The sequence below is a fragment of the Rhinatrema bivittatum genome, chromosome 1, assembly GCF_901001135.1.
Source record: "Rhinatrema bivittatum chromosome 1, aRhiBiv1.1, whole genome shotgun sequence".
NCBI lineage: Eukaryota > Metazoa > Chordata > Amphibia > Gymnophiona > Rhinatrematidae > Rhinatrema > Rhinatrema bivittatum.
In genome coordinates, this window is record NC_042615.1 from 222,776,166 (window position 1) to 222,797,675 (window position 21,510).

At 43.3% G+C, this 21,510-nt stretch overlaps 1 protein-coding gene across 2 annotated transcripts in view; it reads right to left on the reverse strand.

Annotated features, from left to right (window-relative positions):
- Positions 1 to 21,510, reverse strand: part of GRK4 (G protein-coupled receptor kinase 4) — a 329,347-nt gene that overhangs the window by 109,476 nt on the left and 198,361 nt on the right. For both annotated transcript variants that reach the window (XM_029592025.1, XM_029592029.1), the window contains exon 5: positions 19,836 to 19,936. In XM_029592025.1, coding sequence (XP_029447885.1) covers positions 19,836 to 19,936 — 101 coding nt within the window. The remainder of the gene's footprint in view (positions 1 to 19,835; positions 19,937 to 21,510) is intronic.

Here is a 21,510-nt window from a genome sequence, read left to right on the forward strand (position 1 = left end):
CAATAGAAATGTACCTCAGGAACATGTGTTTCATGGAAAGAATACAGATGTTGCTGTCACTGATGCAGTAGTTGGGTTGCTCCAACAGATCTATCATTAGCAAACTGAAACAGCATGTGAATGACCTGGATTTTGTTTTTCCCCCCAAAAAGGAAATGGCAAACATTGATCTGCAGCACCTTCTAACAACTGAGAGAGGAACAGCATGGCAGCATCAGAGCAGCTGTTGCCACTCAAATTATCAGAGAAAGCAGATTTGTCAAGTCTCCCTGGTTGCAAAGATGACACCATAGCAAGAACAGTGTCTCCCAACCACACCATTCACCTCCACAGACTACAATGACATCACTCTTCTAAATGTCAAAGTATCACAAAAATCTCAATAATTAGTAGCTCAGTAGTAGATTGCGAGGCAAGAGAAGAACAATAAAATATTCTTTTATATTCATTGTCCCACCCCTCCCTAGCTTACTTTCTTCTCATAAACTTTTCCGAGCTAACTGCTTTACTGCAATCTTCAACCTTATACCTTGAACATATTTCTCCCCTTCTCTATAATTCTCCCCTAGTCCCAACCCCTCGGTACCCCAATTTATTTTCTGTTTACATAGAAACATAGAAACATAGAAATGACGGCAGAAGAAGACCAAATGGCCCATCCAGTCTGCCCAGCAAGCTTCCCTCATTTCTTCTCCCATACTTATCTGTTTCTCTTAGCTCTTGGTTCTAATTCCCTTCCACCCCCGCCATTAATGTAGAGAGCGGTGGAGGAGCTGCATCCAAGTGAAATATCTAGCTTGATTAGTTAGAGGTAGTAGGGGTAGTAACCGCCGCAATAAGCAAGCTACACCCATGCTTATTTGTTTTTACCCAGATTATGTTATACAGCCCTTATTGGTTGTTTATCTTCTCCCCTGCCGTTGAAGCAGGGAGCTATGCTGGATATGCATCGAAAGTGAAGTATCAGGCACATTTGGTTTGGGGTAGTAACCGCCGTGACAAGTTTAATGTATACAGTTTTTCCTGTAAATATTATATATTGCACTGTTATCCTGTAAATATCTTATATAATGCTGATTATTCTAGTTTAAGCTCACATATTTCCTACACGTTCCTTGTCAAACGCCACTTCGGCGTAATATTTTTGTTCAGTGTACACCGACGTGATATCACTGATGAACGTTGATATATAAAAACTGTTAAATAAATACATTCTTTAAGGTTAGTTCTCTGAATCATCACCAGCCATTGGAAGGACTCCACAGGAGAACAAATGTATTGTTTGCATAACAGATGTGTAGGCATAAGCAGACCTTGGGATAAATTAAGGTTAGTTAAAAAAAAAAAAAAAATCTAACAGTTGTCACAATAGATTTCCCAAAATACAAAGCCTAGAAATCTCTTTCCAAACTCTCCAAAGAATTTCAAGCCAAAAAAAGGAAAAACATATTGAAAAAAATCCTCTTGTGCCCTTTCCTGATCCTAACATTGAACAGTATTTTTTTTTTTTTTTTTAAACAATTCACTTCCTAACTGATGGTCTAATGGCTTTTGCTCGTGCAGTTCTTGGAAACAGTGTTATGTTAAAGTGTACAGCAAGAAACTCATGGCTGTAAATTTCAAAGAAAAGGAAGGGGCTGTATTTTTTTTTCACTGTCTAAAGCAGTGGCTCAACCTTTTTTTGGCCGGGACACACCTGACAGATGGTTCTCACATGCGTGAAACACTGAACATGTGACCGTCATGGGGCTAAATGTAAACATGCACTCTGCATCCACAGGAATCCCCTCAACCCCCAGCAATGAGTGCAGAGCAGATCTAGGGCATTACCCTGTACAACTCACCATACAAAAAAAGATATTCTGGTTCTGATGACATCTCAGTAAAAGCAAAACAAACTCCTTTTACTACCAGGCAAAATAGCCTTCCTTAAAAAGACAGTAATTTACCACTAATGCATATCCTATTGAGAAAATACAACAAATAAGATTGATACAAATGCCTACATGCTAGTAAAATACCTCACCTTATCACACACCCTTCACCAAGTACAGGAAAACCACAAATTATAAATATGGAGATAGAAACTGGAATGGAAAACAAAAAAAACCACTCTGCATGCAGTGCGAAGCTGGAGAAATGGAAAGAGAAATATAGCACCTAACAGACTCTCAGGATTTGCATAATGCACACAAACTAACCCGCACAAAGTTACACCTGTGTTATAGAACACACTCAAACAGTGACAACCCTATCTACGAAATACAACTATTAAACCAGGCCCTAAACACTAATACATTTCCTTTTGGAAAAACAGAATAAGTCAAGCTGCTATAGAGCCCCTCACAGAAATAATTGTAAAGCTATACTAAACATGTTACAAAACAGCTGTTGAACAGAATATCCAACAATTAAAAACTCATAAAAATTATGAAAACAAGTCCAAATATCTATAAAATATTTCAAAACAGCAGACATCGCATAATACCCAATAATTAAAATGGCAGTCAATCAAGAAAAATAAATTTAAAAAGCCACCTTTACTAACCCTCTCCAGCAACTCTCCTACTCCTTTCCCTTCCAGGCCAATAGCACTCACCAGAAGCAGCAAGGGCTGCTGAAGCCCTGTCCTCACAGTCCTCTTCCTTAGCGCCCACAACCAGTCACTCACACACACACCCACCCTCCCATTAGATCCCACGACCAGTCTTTGTCTCTCTCACACCAGTCATCTTCCTGACCAGTCTCTCTCTCTCTCACACAGAAACACATCACCAGTCTCTCTGTCAATCACACTCATGGTCTCTTATATACAAGCTCTCAATCACACACAAACGCTCTCGCACCCATTCACACCAGCTCTCACCCAAGCACCCATTCACACCAGCTCTCACCCAAGCACCCATTCACACCCACACCCTCACAAGCTCTCACCCAGGCACACCAGCTCTCACCAAAAACTTATTCTTCCTTCACTGCAGGGATGGGCTCCAGTTCCGCCGCGGCTTTACTGTGGCAGGCCTTCTTTTTTCGCCACCACGGGAATGTGTTCCTGTGGTGGCCTCGGTCGGGGTCAGGTTTCCTCTTCGCCGCCACGGGGATGGGCTCCTGTGGTTGCCTTGGGTTTCCTCTTCTCCGCCACGGGCTGTGGCAGCCTTGCTTGGTCGGGGTCGGGTTTTCCTCTTCACCGCCATGGGAATGGGCTCCCGTGGTAGCCTCGGTCGAGGTCGGGTTTCCTCTTCACACCCTCGGGCTGTCGCAGCCTTGCTTGGTTGAGGTCAGGTTTCCTCTTCGCCACCACCGGCTGTGGGGGGCCTTGCTTGGTCGGGGTCGGGTTTTCCTCTTCACCGCCACGGGAATGGGCTCTCGTGGTGGTCTTGCTTCTTCGGAGTTCAACTCTTCTATTCCTCCCACCCAACCCCCGGGCTTTCTGATACCTGCCTCACCGGCCAATCAAAGGCTTCCTCCCTTCTTCCTACTCCCACTGGCAGGTAGAAGAGAGGAGGCTTCCGATTGGCCTGCGCAGGGGCAGGCAGAATGAAGGAGGCTTCCCATTGGGCATTGGGGGTAGGAAGAAAGGAGGCTTCCAATTGGCCCACGGGGGCTGGAAAAAGAAAGAAGGAAAGTACAATGGGGCAGTGAGACACCGCGAGATGCGACACACTGGTTGAGAAGCGTTGATCTAAATAATGTGCCTCAAAAGTATAAAAATCTCAAAATTATTCCTAACATTTTAGCAAAAAAGTAATCTGATATCTTTAAAATCCTTGATGAAGGGGAGAAACTTTAAAAGAAGCAAGCTAGGCCAAGTGAATCTAATAACTGCTAAACAGTTTCATTGTGTTGCTTTATTCTGAGCTTGCAGCCCCTTTCTATCTTTTCAGTAGCAAGGGCTAGCTTTAGTTAGGTCTGGCATTCTTAGCAAAAGAAAATGTATAAAAATATTCTTAATCTTGCTGCTAGTCCCTTTGCATTCTAGGATGAAATTAAGCATACTCCAAGGAATGCTGCTGATGATTTAAAGCACAGAGCTTTTGCATGTTTAAATTCAGGAATGCTCTGTACCCTCTATTTATCCCAGCATCCTCCTCCTCCTTATAACTGCACATGTTGCATATAAAACCTAAACTCTCCTAGGCGGCTCTGTACAGGCAAGCCATGTACCCAAATGTTCATGGCAGGGTCAGTTCTGATTGCTGTAGGAATTGATAGAGCAGAAATGAACACCAAGGAAGGCAGCACAGCAACACCTCAAAGTGAAATTAGCTTAGAGAGTTTGTCTTTAGTATCTGCCGATGCCATGTGAGCGCTCTTACATTGTTTTGTGACAGTATGAATGGAATCCCAGGTTGCTGCTCTGCATCACTCTTCCACGGATTCATAAGCATTTTTCACAAGCAAAATAGGAGACTACTTAAATTGAGTCTGCTTGGAAGAAAATACGAAGAGTTCTAGGAGTTTTTTTTGTACGATTCAGTGATACTATGTCTAATTCACCTCAACATGGAAATCTTAGAAGCTGTTAGACCCAGTACCATTAAAAAAAAAACCCAAAAACCTAAACGTTATGATTTCTTGAAGAACTTCATCTTTTCCAGGTAATATTTTTAATGCCCTCTTGAGATCCCGAAGTGAAGCTTCTCCTCTTTAGGATTTGGATTGAACCTGGGCAAAACATTTTCTCGGTTAATATGAAAATGAGACGACCTCAGGAGTAAACTTAGAACAGTGCTTAGAAAAAATTTCCAAAAAGATGACACTGAGAAAATAGTTTTCAATTCATTCAAGATCCTGGCTGAATAAGTTGCCACCAGTAGCACGGCCCTTACTGGTCAGAAAATAAAAACTGAACTAGAGCTTCAAAAGGAGGCTCCGTAAGAGCATTGGACACAATAATCAGACTCTAAGGTGGTACTGGCCTCCATATCTTAGGCATCTGCAAATTTACTGCTTTGAAAACCCAAATAAAATCTGATCTTGAAAGTCTGTAAAGGCCAAGACGGCATCTTTTATTTCCATGACAGTACATATGTAAGAACCTACTTGGGCTCTTGCCTGTGTCTAAAATAAATCTGGCCATCCACCAGAGCAAAGAATCTTTGATGCCTTGTTCAAGTTCAGTTGGAACTGAAGGAGTGATGCTGGTACAGGCCAAATGTACTTGAGGCAGTATTTTAAAGTTCTAACATGAAGCTTGGGCTATGAAACCATCTCTGTGGTCAAGAACATGAGTGCAAGGATCTGCAGGAAAAGACAGAGAAGACCACTTTAAGCAGGCTGACATGCTGCACTTTCAACATGATGAAGGCACAAAGAAGAGATTTTACCCTCTAGAAACCAGACTAGTCCCAAACTGATTGTTACGACTGTCACTGCCCGATGTCTTCACTCCGCCCTCCTTACCTCTTTGGCGACTCCTCCCGCGGTTGATGGACGTCTGGCTCACGCGGCGTCTGCCTGCCGTCCTCTCCGGCATCCCCAGTCCGGCTTAGGTGCTGCATCCCGCCATGCTGTTCAGCTGCCATAGGGTGCGCGGCCCTGCTTCTTATTCCTTCTTTGGCGCGAACCTCAGGGGCGTCCCCCTGTGATGACATCACGCATCCCGGATACAAAAGTCTACTCTGTTTGCTAGCTAATTGAGTTAGCAAGGGACTCCTTACGGATGGGATTCGCTCACCGTACCTAGCTATTCTGCCTCTCCTTATTGGACTTACTCTATCGGGGTACCCGCTCTTCAGGGGCCTCTCTCTCTTCTTTCAGCTTGCTCCTCGAGGGCCCATATTCCCGGACTCGCTGCCTGAGCTCACTTCTGCTTGGAAGAAACCGCTGCCTACACCATCAGTGAGTTACCATCTAGACTCTCTCAGAGCTGTTCCCTGGAACCAGGAACTTGCTCCTCGAGGGTTTGCCTCTATTCCAGCTTCTGTGTTACCTTCCGGGAGAAACCGCTGTGTGAGTAATCAACCAACGAGGCTCCATACCAGAACCCTGTGAATGCTCCACTGTACTCATTATCTCAGTTTCTCTCCACTACAGCACAGCTATTGAGGGATCGCTGTTCCAGTGTCCTGAGGGATTACAAGCCCAGCCGGGCTTCATCTCTACTCACTACTGCCACCTCTGGTGGCTTCTCAACTCTGTTAATAAAAGATAATTCTGTGTTGTGTGTCCTAAAGCTGAGCCTGACCTATGGCCCCTCACGGGACTTCCCCCTGTGGGCGTGGTCATCTGCCACAGTGTCCAAGGGTCCACCCAAAACCTTACAAACAATAACACTGATACAAAGAACTCTTGCCCCAGTCCATTTACTCTTACAAAAAGATCATCATCTTGTGAGCCTCAGACACTCCCCTAAATAGTATATAATTATCTAAGTATAGAAAGACAACGAGGCCATGTATTCTGGACCTGACAATCGGAGTTATCCATACTGCTGGGTAATGAGGGCAAAAGGACAAGTCCTGTATTCATGAGGATGTTTGCCAAGGGTGTATCGTAAATGCTTCTTTTGAGAACTGGGATGTCCAAGTATGCATTATGTCTGAAAAGCAAATCAAGGCCCCTTGGTTTAACTGCTTGAATTATAGCATGAAGAGATTCCATTCTGAAGTCATAAAAACCTACCCACTTTTGTTAGGTTCAGAATGAACTCAAAGCCCTATACTTCTTTAAGCCTAGTAAATAGCTGAAATAAATCCCTGGTACCTTTGTGTCACAGGGAAAAGCATTATAACTTGAACTTTAACAGACTGATTCAGATTCTGCCACAGAGCTGCAACCGTCCCCTATTTCCTGGAGAATCTTTGAGTTCATGGACATAAACTCCTTAGTAGGCCTGCAGATTCTGTGAGGTAAATCTTTAGAATGATGTCCTGGGTCCTAAACTTCTGCAAGGGATTTTTTTTCCAGACTGGGAAGCAGCTCTTCAGCATGCCTCCTATTTGCTAAGGCAGGCTGTTTTGGGAGTCAGAACATTTTGGCCTTCCCTCTTCCATTTTAACAGCCACCTCGTTTTCATTGACTTCCTCCTGAGAAGGGTCTTTGGGCAGTCTGATTTGCACCCCTGAAAACCCTCTTTAAGGGGAACCAAATAGAAAATAGGTTCAGATTTGTCCCTATGTCAGGAGGGCCTCCTTTCCTTTGCCCAACCTCCCTAATCAGCTTTTAAAGTTAAGGATCACATTTTTACTTTTCCAAAGGATCCCAGGTAAGTTGCTCTCAGAAGAAGCATTTGGAAGCCAGCTGCTCTCATCAGTCCTAATAAAGCCTAGATCAGACCCAAGAAATGGCTGCAGATGGGAACCCAAACCTTCCAATATTTAAACAAGGATCTGGGAATACCCCAAGGCTCTCACATTCATCCAGTACAGTTAATTTTGGGCCCAGCCTTAACCCAGGGAATCAAATGTCCTGCCTTAATCAAAGAACAAACCCTTTTGAAGGTTTTAACATGCGTGCAACTTAATTTACAGAAAAAAAAAAACCCAGCAAAAAAAATTTTTTTCTTCCAATTTTTTTTTCATTCTTACAGGATGAGATTCACAAGCGACCATGATTTATTGCCCAAAAAATTAATCTAGAAAATTCCGTAACTGTGGTCTTATTTGTGTAGCCCCTTGCACTATAACCAGGGCTCCCAGTACTTAATAGAGCATCTGACATGCTAATATGCGTGTGTCATGTAAGCTCCTGCCAACCAGCTTCAGAACATAAGAACATAAGAAATTGCCATGCTGGGTCAGACCAAGGGTCCATCAAGCCCAGCATCCTGTTTCCAACAGTGGCCAATCCAGGCCACAAGAACCTGGCAAGTACCCAAACACTAAGAAGATCCCATGCTACTGATGCAATTAATAGCAGTGGCTATTCCCTAAGTAAACTTGATTAATAGCAGTTAATGGACTTCTCCTCCAAGAACTTATCCAAACCTTTTTTGAACCCAGCTACACTAACTGCACTAACCACATCCTCTGGCAACAAATTCCAGAGCTTAATTGTGCATTGAGTGAAAAAGAATTTTCTCCGATTAATCTTAAATGTGCTACTTGCTAACTTCATGGAATGTCCCCTAGTCCTTCTATTATTCGAAAGTGTAAATAACCGAGTCACATCTACTCGTTCAAGACCTTTCATGATCTTAAAGACCTCTATCATATCCCCCCTCAGCCGTTTCTTCTCCAAGCTGAACAGCCCTAACCTCTTCAGTCTTTCCTCATAGGGAAGCTGTTCCATTCCCCTTTATCATTTTGGTCGCCCTTCTCTATACCTTCTCCATCGCAACTATATCTTTTTTGAGATGTGGCGACCAGAATTGTACACAGTATTCAAGGTGCGGTCTCACCATGGAGCAATAGAGGCATTATGACATTTTCCATTTTATTCACCATTCCCTTCTTAATAATTCTTAACACTGTTTGCTTTTTAGACTGCCACAGCACACTGAGCACATGATCCACTTTGATGCCTAGATCTTTTTCCTGGGTGGTAACTCCTAATATGGAACCTAACATCGTGTAACAGCATGGGTTATTTTTCCCTATATGCATCACCTTGCACTTGTCCACACTAAATTTCATCAGCCATTTGGATGCTCAATCTTCTAGTCTCGCGAGGTCCTCCTGCAATTTATCACAACCCGCTTGTGATTTAACTACTCTGAATAATTTTGTCTCATTTGCAAATTTGATTACCTCACTCATCGTATTCCTTTGAAGATCATTTATAAATATATTGAAAACTACAGTCCAAGTACAGATCCCTGAGGCACTCCACTGTTTACCTTTTTCCACTGAGAAAATTGACGATTTAATCCTACTGTCTCCTGTCTTTTAACCAGTTTGTAATCCACGAAATATATTGCCTCTTATCCCATGACTTTTTAATTTTCTTAGAAGCCTCTCATGAGGGACTTTATCAAACGCCTTCTGAAAATCCAAATACACTACATCTACCGGTTTACCTTTACCACATGTTATTAACCCCTTCAAAAAAATGAAGCAGATTTGTTAGGCAAGACTTCCCTTGGGTAAATCTATGTTGACTGTGTTCCATTAAACCATGTCTTTCTATATGCACTGTGATTTTGATCTTTAGAATAGTTTCCAACATTATTTCCTGGCACTGAAGTCATTCTCACTGGTCTATAGTTTCCCGGATTGCCCCTAGAGCCCTTTTTAACTATTGGGGTTATATTGACCACCCTCCAGTCTTCAGATACAATGGATGATTTTAATGATAGGTTACAAATTTTAACTAACAGATCTGAAATTTCATTTTGTAGTTCCTTCAGAACTACCATCCAGACCAGGTGATTTGCTACTCTTTAGCTGTCAATCTGGTCTACTACATCTTCTAGGTTCACAGTGGTTTGGTTCAGTTCATCTGACTCATCACCCTTGAAAACCATCTCCGGAACCGGTATCTCCCCAACATACTCATTAGTAAACACAGAAGCAAAGAATTCATTTATTCTTTCTGCAATGGCCTTATCTTCCCTAAGAGCCCCATTAACCCCTTGGTCATCTAACGGTCCAACCATCTCCCTCACAGGTTTATTATGAGTTTTTGCCTCTATGGCCAAATTAATTTCAAGTTCTCTCTTAACCTGCCTTATCAATGTTTTACACTTAACTAGACAATGATTATGCTTTTACCTATTTTCTTTAGAAGGATCCTTCTTCATTTTTTGAAAGATTTTTTTTTGGCTCCTTTCATCTCACCTTTTAACCATGCTGGTAATCATTTTTGCCTCCTTCCACCTTTCTTAATGCATGGTATACATCTGGACTGTGCTTCTAAGATTGTATTTTTAAACAATGTCCATGCCTGTTGCACATTTTTAACCTTTACAGTTTTTTTTCTATTTTCCTCATTTTATCAATGTTTCCCGTTTGAAAATTTAGTTAGAGCTGTAGATTTACATATTGTCCCCCTTCCAGTCATTAGTTCAAATTTTATCACGTTATGATCACTATTGCCAAGTGGCCCCACCACTGTTACCTCTCTCACCAAATCCTGTGTTCCATTAAGAATTAAATCTAAAATAGCTCCCTCTCTCATTGGCTCCTGAACCAATTGCTCCATGAAGCAATTGTTTATTCCATCCAGGAACTTTATGTCTCTAGCATGCCCTGATGTTATATTTACCTTGTCAACATTGGGGTAATTGAAATCGCCCATTATTACTGCACTGCCAAACTGGTTAGCTTCCCTGATTTAAGCATTTCATCTTCTATCTGACCATTTTGTTCAGGTGGTCGGTAGTATACTCCTATTACTATACTCTTACCCAACACACATGGGATTTCTACCCATATAGATTCAACTGAACATTTAGACTCTTGTATGTTCTTTGTCCTGTTGGATTCTATACGCTCCTGGACATAAAGTGCTACACCCCCAACAAGTTGATCCTCCCTAACATTGCGATATAATTTGTACTCTGATATATCACTGTCCCACTGGTTATCCTCCTTCCACCAGGTCTTCGAGATGCCAATTATGTCTCTCTCATCATTTATTGCAATACACTCTAACTCTCTCATCTTACTTATTAGACTTCTGGCACTGGCATACTGTTGTGCCGGAGGTGGACCCTTGGGCTGAGGTGGGGTTGACGCAACCCATAGGAGGGATCCTACGGGTGCCCACCGTTGGCAGGCGGAGTGGGCTGAAGAAGGACAGAGGCCGGCTGGCGCTTCACCAATACTGGCCCTCGTTCCCTGTGGGTTGAGCATTTAGGTACGGCTGGGCTTAGGTAGGACTCCATATGTCGTCGTCATCAATAGAAAGGCAGAGAGGTCAGCCCAGAGGCAGCAACAGTAGAATGGAGAAGTCTGTACTGGATGAGGCGGAGTCCCGGAGACCCGGGTGCCAACAGAACCAAAGTCAGACAGGGGGCGCCTGAGCAAGAATAGGCTGAAGCCTAAATAGGCCAAGTCCAGGTCGTAGACTGAAGAGGCGACGTAGAGCAAGCTGGAGTCAGGGCCGGCAGCAAACAAGGAGTAGTGGCAAGGCAAGGATGAGGTCTGGGCTTGGAGAGAGTCAATGGGGTAAGTCAGGCAATGCAGAGGTCCGGGCTTAGAAAGAGTCAATGGGGTAAGTCAGGCGATGCAGAGGTCCGGGCTTGGAGAGAGTCAATGGAGTAAGGCGATGCAGAGGTCGTATTCGAGAAGGCAATCCAATGAAGGCTAGGAATCAGGAACGCAGGGATGAAGGAGAAAAGAAACAGGAACTTGCAGGGATCAGGAACCAGGAACGCAGGAGAATCACCAGGAGGCAATGAGTACACGACCAGCGTGGAGACCTGTTGCAAAGGCGATCATTGGAAGTCGAACCCGGCCTTAAATATCGGAGCTTCGGCGATGTCATCAACTGGGGCCGCGACCAAGTTCCCGCTGCGGGCCATTCATAAGGCACAATGATGTGCACGTGCATGCCTAGGGAGGGGTGTGGTGCTTAACAGCGACGTCTCTCCGCGGGCCACGTGGAGAGGCTCGACATGGAGCACAGAGACTTGTAGCTGAAGCTGAGGCACCGGTGGTGGCCAGAGAATGGAGCTAGGCACTGGATTCGCCAGAGAGAGGTGAGGGGGCCGGGCAGCGGGTCTGCCGCGGCCGGCACACGCAACACTTACAGACATTTCAAAGTGTGTTTGTGTTTGTATTAACAACCTGCTCTTTAGTTGATAGGGATAATTTGGAATTCTTTAGCTCAGGTGATTCTTTACTTATAGGCACATGGACTATAGTTGCTTTTACTAGAACCTCTCTGTTAGGATGCCTAACGCTCCTGTTTCATTAGTATCCTTCAAAGATACATTCCCCGAACCTTGCACTGCTGAGTGACTGTCAGCTTTCCCCCTTGTTCTAATTTAAAAGCTACTCTATCTCCTTTTTAAAAGTTAGCGCCAGCAGCCTGATTCCACTCTGGTTAACATGGAGAGCAGGTCGTTGCTATAGGATCACTTCCTACATCAGGGTGATGTTCTCCAAGAGGGAGACCTTTCTGATCCAAGGCAGCACCAGGGCTGCCAGACCTGATTTGGGACTTGGCTACTAACCGTGAATTTGCTATTATTTTCCAGTCTTGATTGGGAGTACAGAGATAGCAGATCTCTCTGTTGAGATCCAGGTCCAACTCTGAAACTTTCCTGAAACTTTCCAGGCACTGATAGTGAAAAATATTTAGTTAACCTTTACTACTTAGTCCTTGTTATTTTACCTGCTGCTGGTTGCAAATGTAAACATTTTTCTGTTCATTGTTTCTTTTTGTTAAACAACTTATTAATTTGTTAGGTCTGCCTGTTTTGGACTGATTGCTGATCCTGGGATTTGGGTATTTGGTCTGTGAGTACATTTCTAGCTGCTATGTAACCCTTGGGTTTTGTGAGGTCCCATTGTCTCTAGAAATCATAAGGGGATAGCTTGCAGGTGGGGTACTTGCCCAGAGGCAAGCAAGACCCAGAATGCAGGTAGGAGGTTGCCAGTGAAAGAGTGTGTGTGCAGGCGCAGGCGGAGCTAGGTAATGTTTGGCAGGACTCTCCACGTGGCCAAAGAGTGAACTCTGAGTGAGTGTTAGGGGTGGCATTACATGACAATAATAGTAAATAATAAAGGAGAATTAAAGCCATTCTACAGAAGGGCCTAGTCAGCCCCGTGCAGGAAGCAATTCGCCCTGCTGGCCTTCCACACTATCTGTTCAACCATAAGTGTTAAGAACCCTGTTTAACACATTTATATATCACATACTCAATGTAACAATAATAAAGACAGTTTACAAATACTTATAATCACCAAGAGCTGAAAAGTGGAATATAAATTAAAATAAACAAATGTAAAAAAAGCAAAAATTAGTCAACAGAACTAAAATAATCATACAAAAATAACAAAATCTTAAAACTTGTGTTTGTAGTTGGCAAAATCTGGCTACGATGCAGCTTCCCATTTGAAGCCACTGGTCTCAATTATACTCTGCAATCTGTTGTGCCTATAAATCAGAGGTGGGCAAATTATGGCCCTTGGGAGCATTGCTTCCAATCCCATGTGTCCTGTGGTGGTAACATCACTTCCGGTGTTTGTTTTTAGGCATAGCAGCAGTGGTGTGAAGCTACCTGTCACAACTGCGATCAGTTATTCAGAGGCAGAAGAGGCAAGCTTCAAGAGTCCCCACCTAATCAGCTGTTTGGCGTGGGAGGGGCTGGAGTGAGAGCACAGTGTCAGGAACACAGCAGTGAGCCCAAGGTTTGCGACCGCCAATGTCAGATTGCTCACTGTCAAATGGGCAGGGTGAAAGTGGCGCAGAAGTGCCATGAGTTAGTGCTGGGGTCACGTGGGAAACACTAAGAGAATGCAGAACCTTAGTGCCTCCACTGAACCTCCAAGGGGAACTCTCCTACACTGCTCTTAACTCAGTCCCTGATAAAGCATCCTACCCCAGTGTGGCCCCCTCAGGCCAAAAGATTTGACCACTGCTGCTACTGACCTGTCTGCTAGAGAACTTAATAAAGTGAAAGTTTCTTAACCATCTCCAAATCCACAATTCTACCCAGCCAAACAAGCAAGCTCCATGATAACTCCATAAACTGCAGCTATCCCTTTAGAAACGGTGTCTCGCCTCTCGGACACCTTCATCATTGTGCTACACATGAAGGATATTTCCTTACTAATGACGGGGCATTCTTAAGATACTTCTTCACATGGTATAGACACTGACCACTAGCACACATTGTGCTGTTGCAATTGGCAATGCTCTCAACATACATCTGAAACCTTGGTGTCACAAGGAAGCGCATGTATACTGTATCTCACCCTTGAAGTACTTTAACCCAGACGACTCACAAGCTGGTTACATCAGAATATTCACACAGGTATGCACTGCTAAAATATAGTACCATGTGCTCTCAAAGACAAAAAAAAAATGTACAGATGAAAATATAATTTTCTTTTTAACTTTCTCCCAAGCTTACTTCCTGTTGCTGCAGAACTGGCTGCTCTGTGATCGGAGAGTCTTGACCACTGCCAAGTCCCAAATTTTGTAACAAACAATTCCTTGTAAAATCCCTTTTCTCAAGGGTCAGTGGGAGGATGTAGGATTCCAGAACCCATTTTCTGCTCCTCAGGCCATCCAGGGCTGGTGATGCAGCTACTCCGGCCTTTCTGGGATGGGGGAGGAACAGAGGGAGTCCCAGCCATTCCACAAGAGCAACACATAATGGTCAGACTCAGGGTGCGAGCATTCCAAGTTCCAGAGGGAGAGCGCTGAAGTTCAGAGCCCCCCCAGCAACTTGTGAACAAAGGTTCAAGGCACTGTGGCCCCAGCACAGCCCTATTCCAGTTGAACTGGAAACCCAACGGGTTCATGAGAGAAAATGCTGTAGAGGGGGAAGGAGGGGGCTAAGGTGGAGAGGCGTTTTGAAGTCATTGTGGTTGACCCTACCAGTCAACGAACTGCACTCCAGGCACACCTCAAAGAGGGTATCCCTCCCGCCCTCATCTGGCAAGGGTCCACCCAGCTACCCAGGCACATTGCCTGAGGATAGAGGTAGAAAGTTGTCAACTTTAAAGGGGCAACAAGTTTTGAAAACTTGCTCTGCATGCCACTTCGAAAGTCACTGAGGGAGCAATTTTCTGACTTCCCGCACTGGTTCAGAGTCCATGGGTATTTTTTTTGCACCAGTTTTCTAAATGACGATATGCGTGGACTTTTACTTTGAAAAATGCTTAAGGAAAAGTTTCCCTCTGATACCTGGACCTACTTTTTTCTGACTAAAATCAAAAGAAGCGCGCACGTACATATACGCTCGATTTTATAACATGCGCGTGCATGTTATAGAATCTGGGCGCGGCGCACGCAAGGGGGTGCACAATTGTGCACCTTGTGCGCGCCGAGCTGCGCTGCCTTCCTCCGTTTCCTTCCCCCTAACCTTCCCATCCCTTCCCATAACCTTCCCCCCCCAGCCCTACTCTAACCCCCCCAAAATCCTTATCTTACTTTTTGCATCTGCAAGTTGCGCATGCCAGCAGCCTGCCAGCACGCGATCCTCTGACAGAACAGCAATGGCCACTCTGTCGGAGGACTCTGGCCCTGCCCTCGCCCCTTTTTGCAAGCCCCGGGACTTACACGCATCCCAGGGCTATAGGCCCAGCGTGTGTAACCTTTTGAAAATCTGGCCCAATGTGTGCAGTTCCATATTGTTTGTCTTTTTTTCCCCCACTCTAATCCCACCCTGGGAACGCTTCCACTGCGATGTGAGTAAAAGTACACGTGTTGTGGGATTAAGCATGCGTTCTCTCCTGCATACAGAGTGGGCAGGTTTCATTTAGCCCTCTTATTCACCTAACTATCCAATTTCACGAGTAAATGTTTTTTGAAAATGGCCCTTTTCCCCACACATGTACATTTCATTGCCTTATGCTTTGATCTGATATGGAATGTAAGTAAGTTTAGGGGTACAGGGACCTGTCTGCTACAGGTATCTTCCAGTTCCCCTCCCACTTCACTTCACAATCCTAAGTTCAGGAAGTGAATGTGTTCTCCTCAGAATTAGACTTATCAGATTTGGCAAGATTTAGCATTTAGAAGATAACAATTCCTGTCTCTAACATCCTGGTCACTAAGCACTACTTTACCCTAAAGAAAATTCTGTACCATGGGTGGTTTCAAACATGCCATAAACCTCAGACTCCACGTCACTGTTCGACTCTTGGTAGGGCATCTCTGTGGTCTCCTGGCCACACTTGGTCTTCTCCCTCCTCGATAGCAGGGGTTACTGGGGTTGCTTCGGGTCTGCTCCCTTTTTTCTTCTGATTTGCCCCCCCCCCCCCCCATCTTAGGACTTTTCAGCTGATAAATATGCATAAGCTTGTGCATAATCATGTAGGGGGTGGAAGGTCTTTGCTGCATTACAAGTCTTTTCACCCCTCCCCTTTTCTTCGGGGAGGGAGGTGGGATCCTGCCACGTCTGTATACCAAGCTGTATGCCTCAGAGTACTCCCCCTTCATCCAAGGGTTGGGGGGGGGGGGGGTCTCTGACCTCTAGACTTCCCTTGGCCGGTCCATGATTTTTGCTTGTGAGCTTAAGTTGCTGCATTGTCCCTCTGCCTTGGTTTTATTTACACAGGAGCTTACAAACAGGCAGATCTTGATAAGCATCCTTTAGTTCTAGTTTAAAGTTCTCATCTGGGCAACCTTAGCTGTGACAGTGTTTTAGCCTGTCAGTATACTGGTTTGCATCCCTCTTTGGCTATTATGATTCATACCTGGCTCTTTCAGTGGTTAAACATGGGATATCGCCTTACAGGAAATGGTTTTTGAATTCTCAGCATTAGATCATCCCAGGGACCTTCCTAGGTAGCCTGACACAGGCTACCTGCTTCTCCCAATAATTTCACACAGATTTGTGGATCAAAATGTTTGTCATTGAACTATTCCCTGGAAAATCTGAATGCTTGGGGATGTTCTGCTTTTTTTTTTTTTTTTTAATTAGAATAACAAAAAACATTTTTTATATATAGATGTTATTCTACAGCAGTGGCTTCCAACCTATGGTCCATGGATCCCAAGTAGGGATGCATGAAAGTTAAGCTGTTGCTACCAATGATTAGTTGAGCTGCTGTCACAGACCAGGAGATATCTAACAGATGTTCTACTTTTTCATTGCTCATGAAAACTTCAGAAAGTTTCTAAGGTTCCTGTGGAACCAAGGCAACATCACAACAAAATTAGTGAGTACAAGATGCATGTGTCCATGTCTTTGGCAAGACCACCTGCAGTTGCTATCTATGGACTCAGGAGGACAGCACAAGAAGGAGAGAAGGAGTATAACAGATGCCAGAAAAGTTTTAGAAAGAGATTTCTATGAGGATGATGGATTGAAGTCCATACTTACAGAAGAAGCAGTTATCGACTTGTTAAAGATAATTCAGTCAATATTAGCTGAGGCTCCATAAAATAGCCTCCACTAGTGCCAAGATAATGAAAGCATTCCCTTCAGAAGACCATGCGAAAGACCTAAAATATTTAGATTTAAGAGTAGACATGACACCACTCCAGCATAGTCTCGGATTAAATTGGGACCTGAAAGGAGACAAATTCATGTTCCAAGACTCAAACGAGGAAAAACCATATAACCCACAGTGATCTCCTGTCCACAGTAAACAGCTTATATGATCCACTTGGTTTTTTTTGCTTCGGTCACCATACAAGGGAGGTCTTTATTACGAAAACTTTCATCAGAGACAAAAAGAGTGGGACATGTGGGAACATGGGAAATTTGGAAGGATTTCCTGTGAGATCTTGAGCAGCTCCAGATTTTTTTTTTTAATATATATACACACACACATGTATTCATATACATACATATACACATACTCACTATCACAATGTTTGTATATCTATTTATATCTATATATACATATATATGGTTCCCAGTTACATTTAGTTGAGTTTATGAAAGTTCTCTTTAATAGTTTTCCTGTATACTTGTGTTAATGTATTCTGCCTTGAGGCGACTGTTTTAAAGTATTTCTGCCCTGGAGGCGACTGTTCAGTTCCTTGTAAACCGGTGCGATATGTATTCTTTACAGGAACATCGGTATATAAAAATTATTAATAAATAAATAAATAAATAAATATACATAAACCTCTATCTCTCACTGCAGCTCACTACAAAACTCTGTGTCTTTTCAGACACTTCTGTAAAGGCTATAGCTACTGTGGCCCTTGTGAAGATGATAGATGCAGAAGGTAGATCCCAAATAAGATTTATCCTTGGCAAGGCTAAATTGGCACCTCTTCCTAACCACACCATACCATGGCTTGAATTATGTAGAGTAGGTATTGGCAGTAGAAATAGCAGCGCTGATACTGAGTGAGAAAGACATTCAGCCAGACATGGACTAGTTCTACACCAATAATAATGCTGGGCTACATACATAATCAAATTAGAAGTTTCTACATATATATAAGCAACATAGTTGAGCGCATCAGGAACTTAAACCGGCCAGAACAGTAGCATTATGTATCCACTGGTCAGAACCTAGTGGACGACACCACAAAATCTGTCTCAGTAGCTCATCTGATACAGAAAACATTGTTGACTGGACCAGAGTTCCTTACAAAAAGCAACGATGGATTCCCAGCTGAAAGACTCCTTTCAAGCTTATGAAAGCAGGATTGGAAAAAGAGATCCATTTGTAGGTAATCATGCTTGCCACCAACATCATTCCTGAAGGCAAATTAGGAGCACAGCAGTTCAACCAGTTTTTCAATGTGCTCAGTGCTGAGATGAGCTAGGGACACACCTCATTCCAGATTATGCTCTCTTTCTGTCAGACCCCGGAAAGTATATACATATTTGATACTATTTGCATTTCTGCACCACGCCAAGCACAGTCGATGAGCTCTCTCATTCTGAGAATGCCATTCTACATTGTGTTCAGTAAGAGGCTTATGCTAAAGAAATCAAAACAGCAAAACAAGGAGCAGTGAAGACATTCATCAGATCTGGCACTGAAACAGTGCTCCTTATATCGCATGAAAATACTTGAACATTATATGGACCATTGCACATTTTTTTTTATAGTTCTTTGATTTGCATAATGTTTGAAAATAGTGGTAATTGCAATACCAAGTGGACAGAGCTCTGTCTCCATGGTGTACTGTATGTATATTATACTGCCACCCTGTGCTACCTTATGATATTACGTAGCTTAGAGTATCTACAGGGTGTACAGCTCTTTTTCTGGATTGGTTATTGTTTGAATGTTTTGAAACTTCCTATTGGGTCTGTTCCTGTGTTGCTCTCTTTCTCTCTCTCCTCTTCCCTTTGGTCTCATGACCCAAGATATGCTGGGACTGTTCTCTGCCTGGAGGGACTTTCAGTTATAGTAAGGCTCTTGGCAAGCTAACAGCTCATCCTGAATCCTTGTCCTCAAGCTAAGAAGCATCACTTTTCACCTATCCCATTCGTTACTGTTCACTCATTTCTACAGCTTCAAGTACAGCTGCAGTTTGTCTCCATCTGACTACTGGGCTTTCAGCAACTCATAACAGCTGAACTCATGACTGCTGTATGTATGGCTATTTTTTGTCTTGCCATTCACAGAGACTGTTGAACTGTTTCATCATTCTAATAAATATTTAATTTCTTATATTTCATATATTTAAATTTAATAAATGTTGTTTGGCATTCAAGAACTGAATCCTCTGGTATCTGAAGCTAGAAAAAAAGGTTTAACTGATTGTCTAGGCACTCAAGCTAGAAACTGAGGGCTGTAGAAAAGGAAAAGGCCTTAGTGGGAAGATGCGAGGGAAGAGTCTTGTATGGAATGGCACTCAAGTGTCGTGAGAAGTAACCACCTGGAAAGGTTGAAACTGACTTAGCAGCTATTTTTTCTGAGTTATTTTTCCCAGTGCACTTTGGATTGCTGGCTGATTTTTCTGATTTTCTGGACTTTGATTCTGGGATTTAAAATACATTTCTCTGTATTGGAACAAACCTCCTTGCTGCGGACTACTGTTTTTGGTGTATGACCTCCCCTTGCACCTTATAGCTATTACTATCCCCAACTGGACTGCAGACTGGTTTTTCCACTCATGCAGTGCCCAGAGGTGAACTCACCCTGAGAACGTGGGGGGTTACATTCTTAATGTCAATATGTAGAGAATAACAAAACAGCACCTTGTATGAAAACAAAATCCAGGATCAAACACAGAAAAAAAAAAAAAAAGAAAGAAGTTAGCTTAGTATCCAGTTCCTCCTCTCCTGTTTGCCAACCAGCACTGTGGTATTTTCAGTCCAATTCCTTGTAATGCTAACGACATTCATCACCTACCTAGTGCAGTCTTTAAAAAGCTCTTTGCAAGGGCTCTGCTCCAGCCTCTCTCTACATCCTTTCACTGTATCCTGAGGTATTTCCGGTAAATGGGCTGCAGACTTAAAACAAGACACAGCAGATCAGTAACAAAACCAGTTATCATTGATGTTGCTTGAAAAAAACCAAACAAAACACAGAATAAATATGCACCTTTAGTAAGAAAACAAGTGAACTGGTCTATAACACCTAATTGAAACAGTAACATGAAGTCCTCGGATTGTCCAACTTTGGCAGCCCTTTTTCCTTGCTCTGTATAGGGCTGGATTAGGTTTCAGAGAGCACAGCTGCGCTTTGTGGCTGCCCTCAGCATGCTAACATCTCCAAACACTACTGTGAAGGCCGCTGGCCAAACAACAAGCTTTCCAATAATCATAGCCAACACTAGCCCACAACAGAACACAAAGAAACCCTGGCAAGCCAGAAGGCTCTGCTGAACCCTTGCATCAAGAAATGAGACACCGAAGTGTCTTTCTGAAGGACAGTGTTTCACCTTTAAAACAGGGGCTCTAATTAGATTGCTCAATAAGCATAGTTCAATGCTGTCCTCTTGTGATCTCATGCCTACGTTGCCCCCTTTTTTGTTTTTATATAGGTTTTTTTTTTTTAATTTTATACTTTCACACCTTTTAGGAATAAAAAATTATCTGCATTTTATAATATTATGGCCACATACCCGATTCTACAAACAAACTCTTTCCCCAGCATTCGTACTCCAGCAGTCTGTGCAAAAGTCATACTTGACGAGAATAATTTCAGAACAACCCACCAAAATTAGGCAACAAATTATCAGGTCACACCTGCTTTCAAAGCAGACTTATGGGTAGAAGTCCTCCTTTGAAAGTTATCCCACCAATTTACTCATACATAATTACACCTGCTATTACATGCATGGAAACTTTTCAGGAAAATCTAAAAGTGTGTGTGTTAAGTTCAACTCCGCCTTTGGGAACACCTCCACTCAATCTGGCTAAACATATGCAAGAGCAGGCAATATGCACATATCGGGTGTGCAATTCTGTAAAAAGCTATTTCTGCAGGTAAAATCCTGCGTTACTGGCAGCGGAAATGTCTGAAAACTACCATGTGCGTGTTTCTCGGGGAGATGCCTGCACAGGATCTTTCAGATAAGAATTGGCACAGAAGCACCTCGATTTACGGAGGTACATTATGGGGGAAGGGACTAACCAAGAGCAAAGTGAAAATACAATATTTATGTCTTCTCAGAAATTAAGTAAAATCTCATTGCTCTAAGACTATTAAGGGTTTTATAATTCAGCGTCAAAATGTTGACAGACTGTAGTCTGGTAATGGCTGTATCGCACTCCCGAGTCTCACTAAAACACACAGGCATGCTTCAGTGAGTCCCATGACTGGGAATACGGTCTTGCCAAAATTTCCTACAGCTCTAGAAGCCAGCCCATGGATGAATGGGGGAGTGGGGATCCCCCTCCAAGGTCTGCCGCAGTTCCCCTAGAGCCTGATTTACACCTAAGGCTCCTTTCCTATTCTGTCTCTATGGTGGAAAAAGCAGCTTAGTAAATTCAACTCAATTTCAGTTTAATGCAGGTCCCCCTCCAGTCTCTCTCTCAACCTCCCTCCCTATCCCCAACATTCTCAAACCCCACTCCCAGCC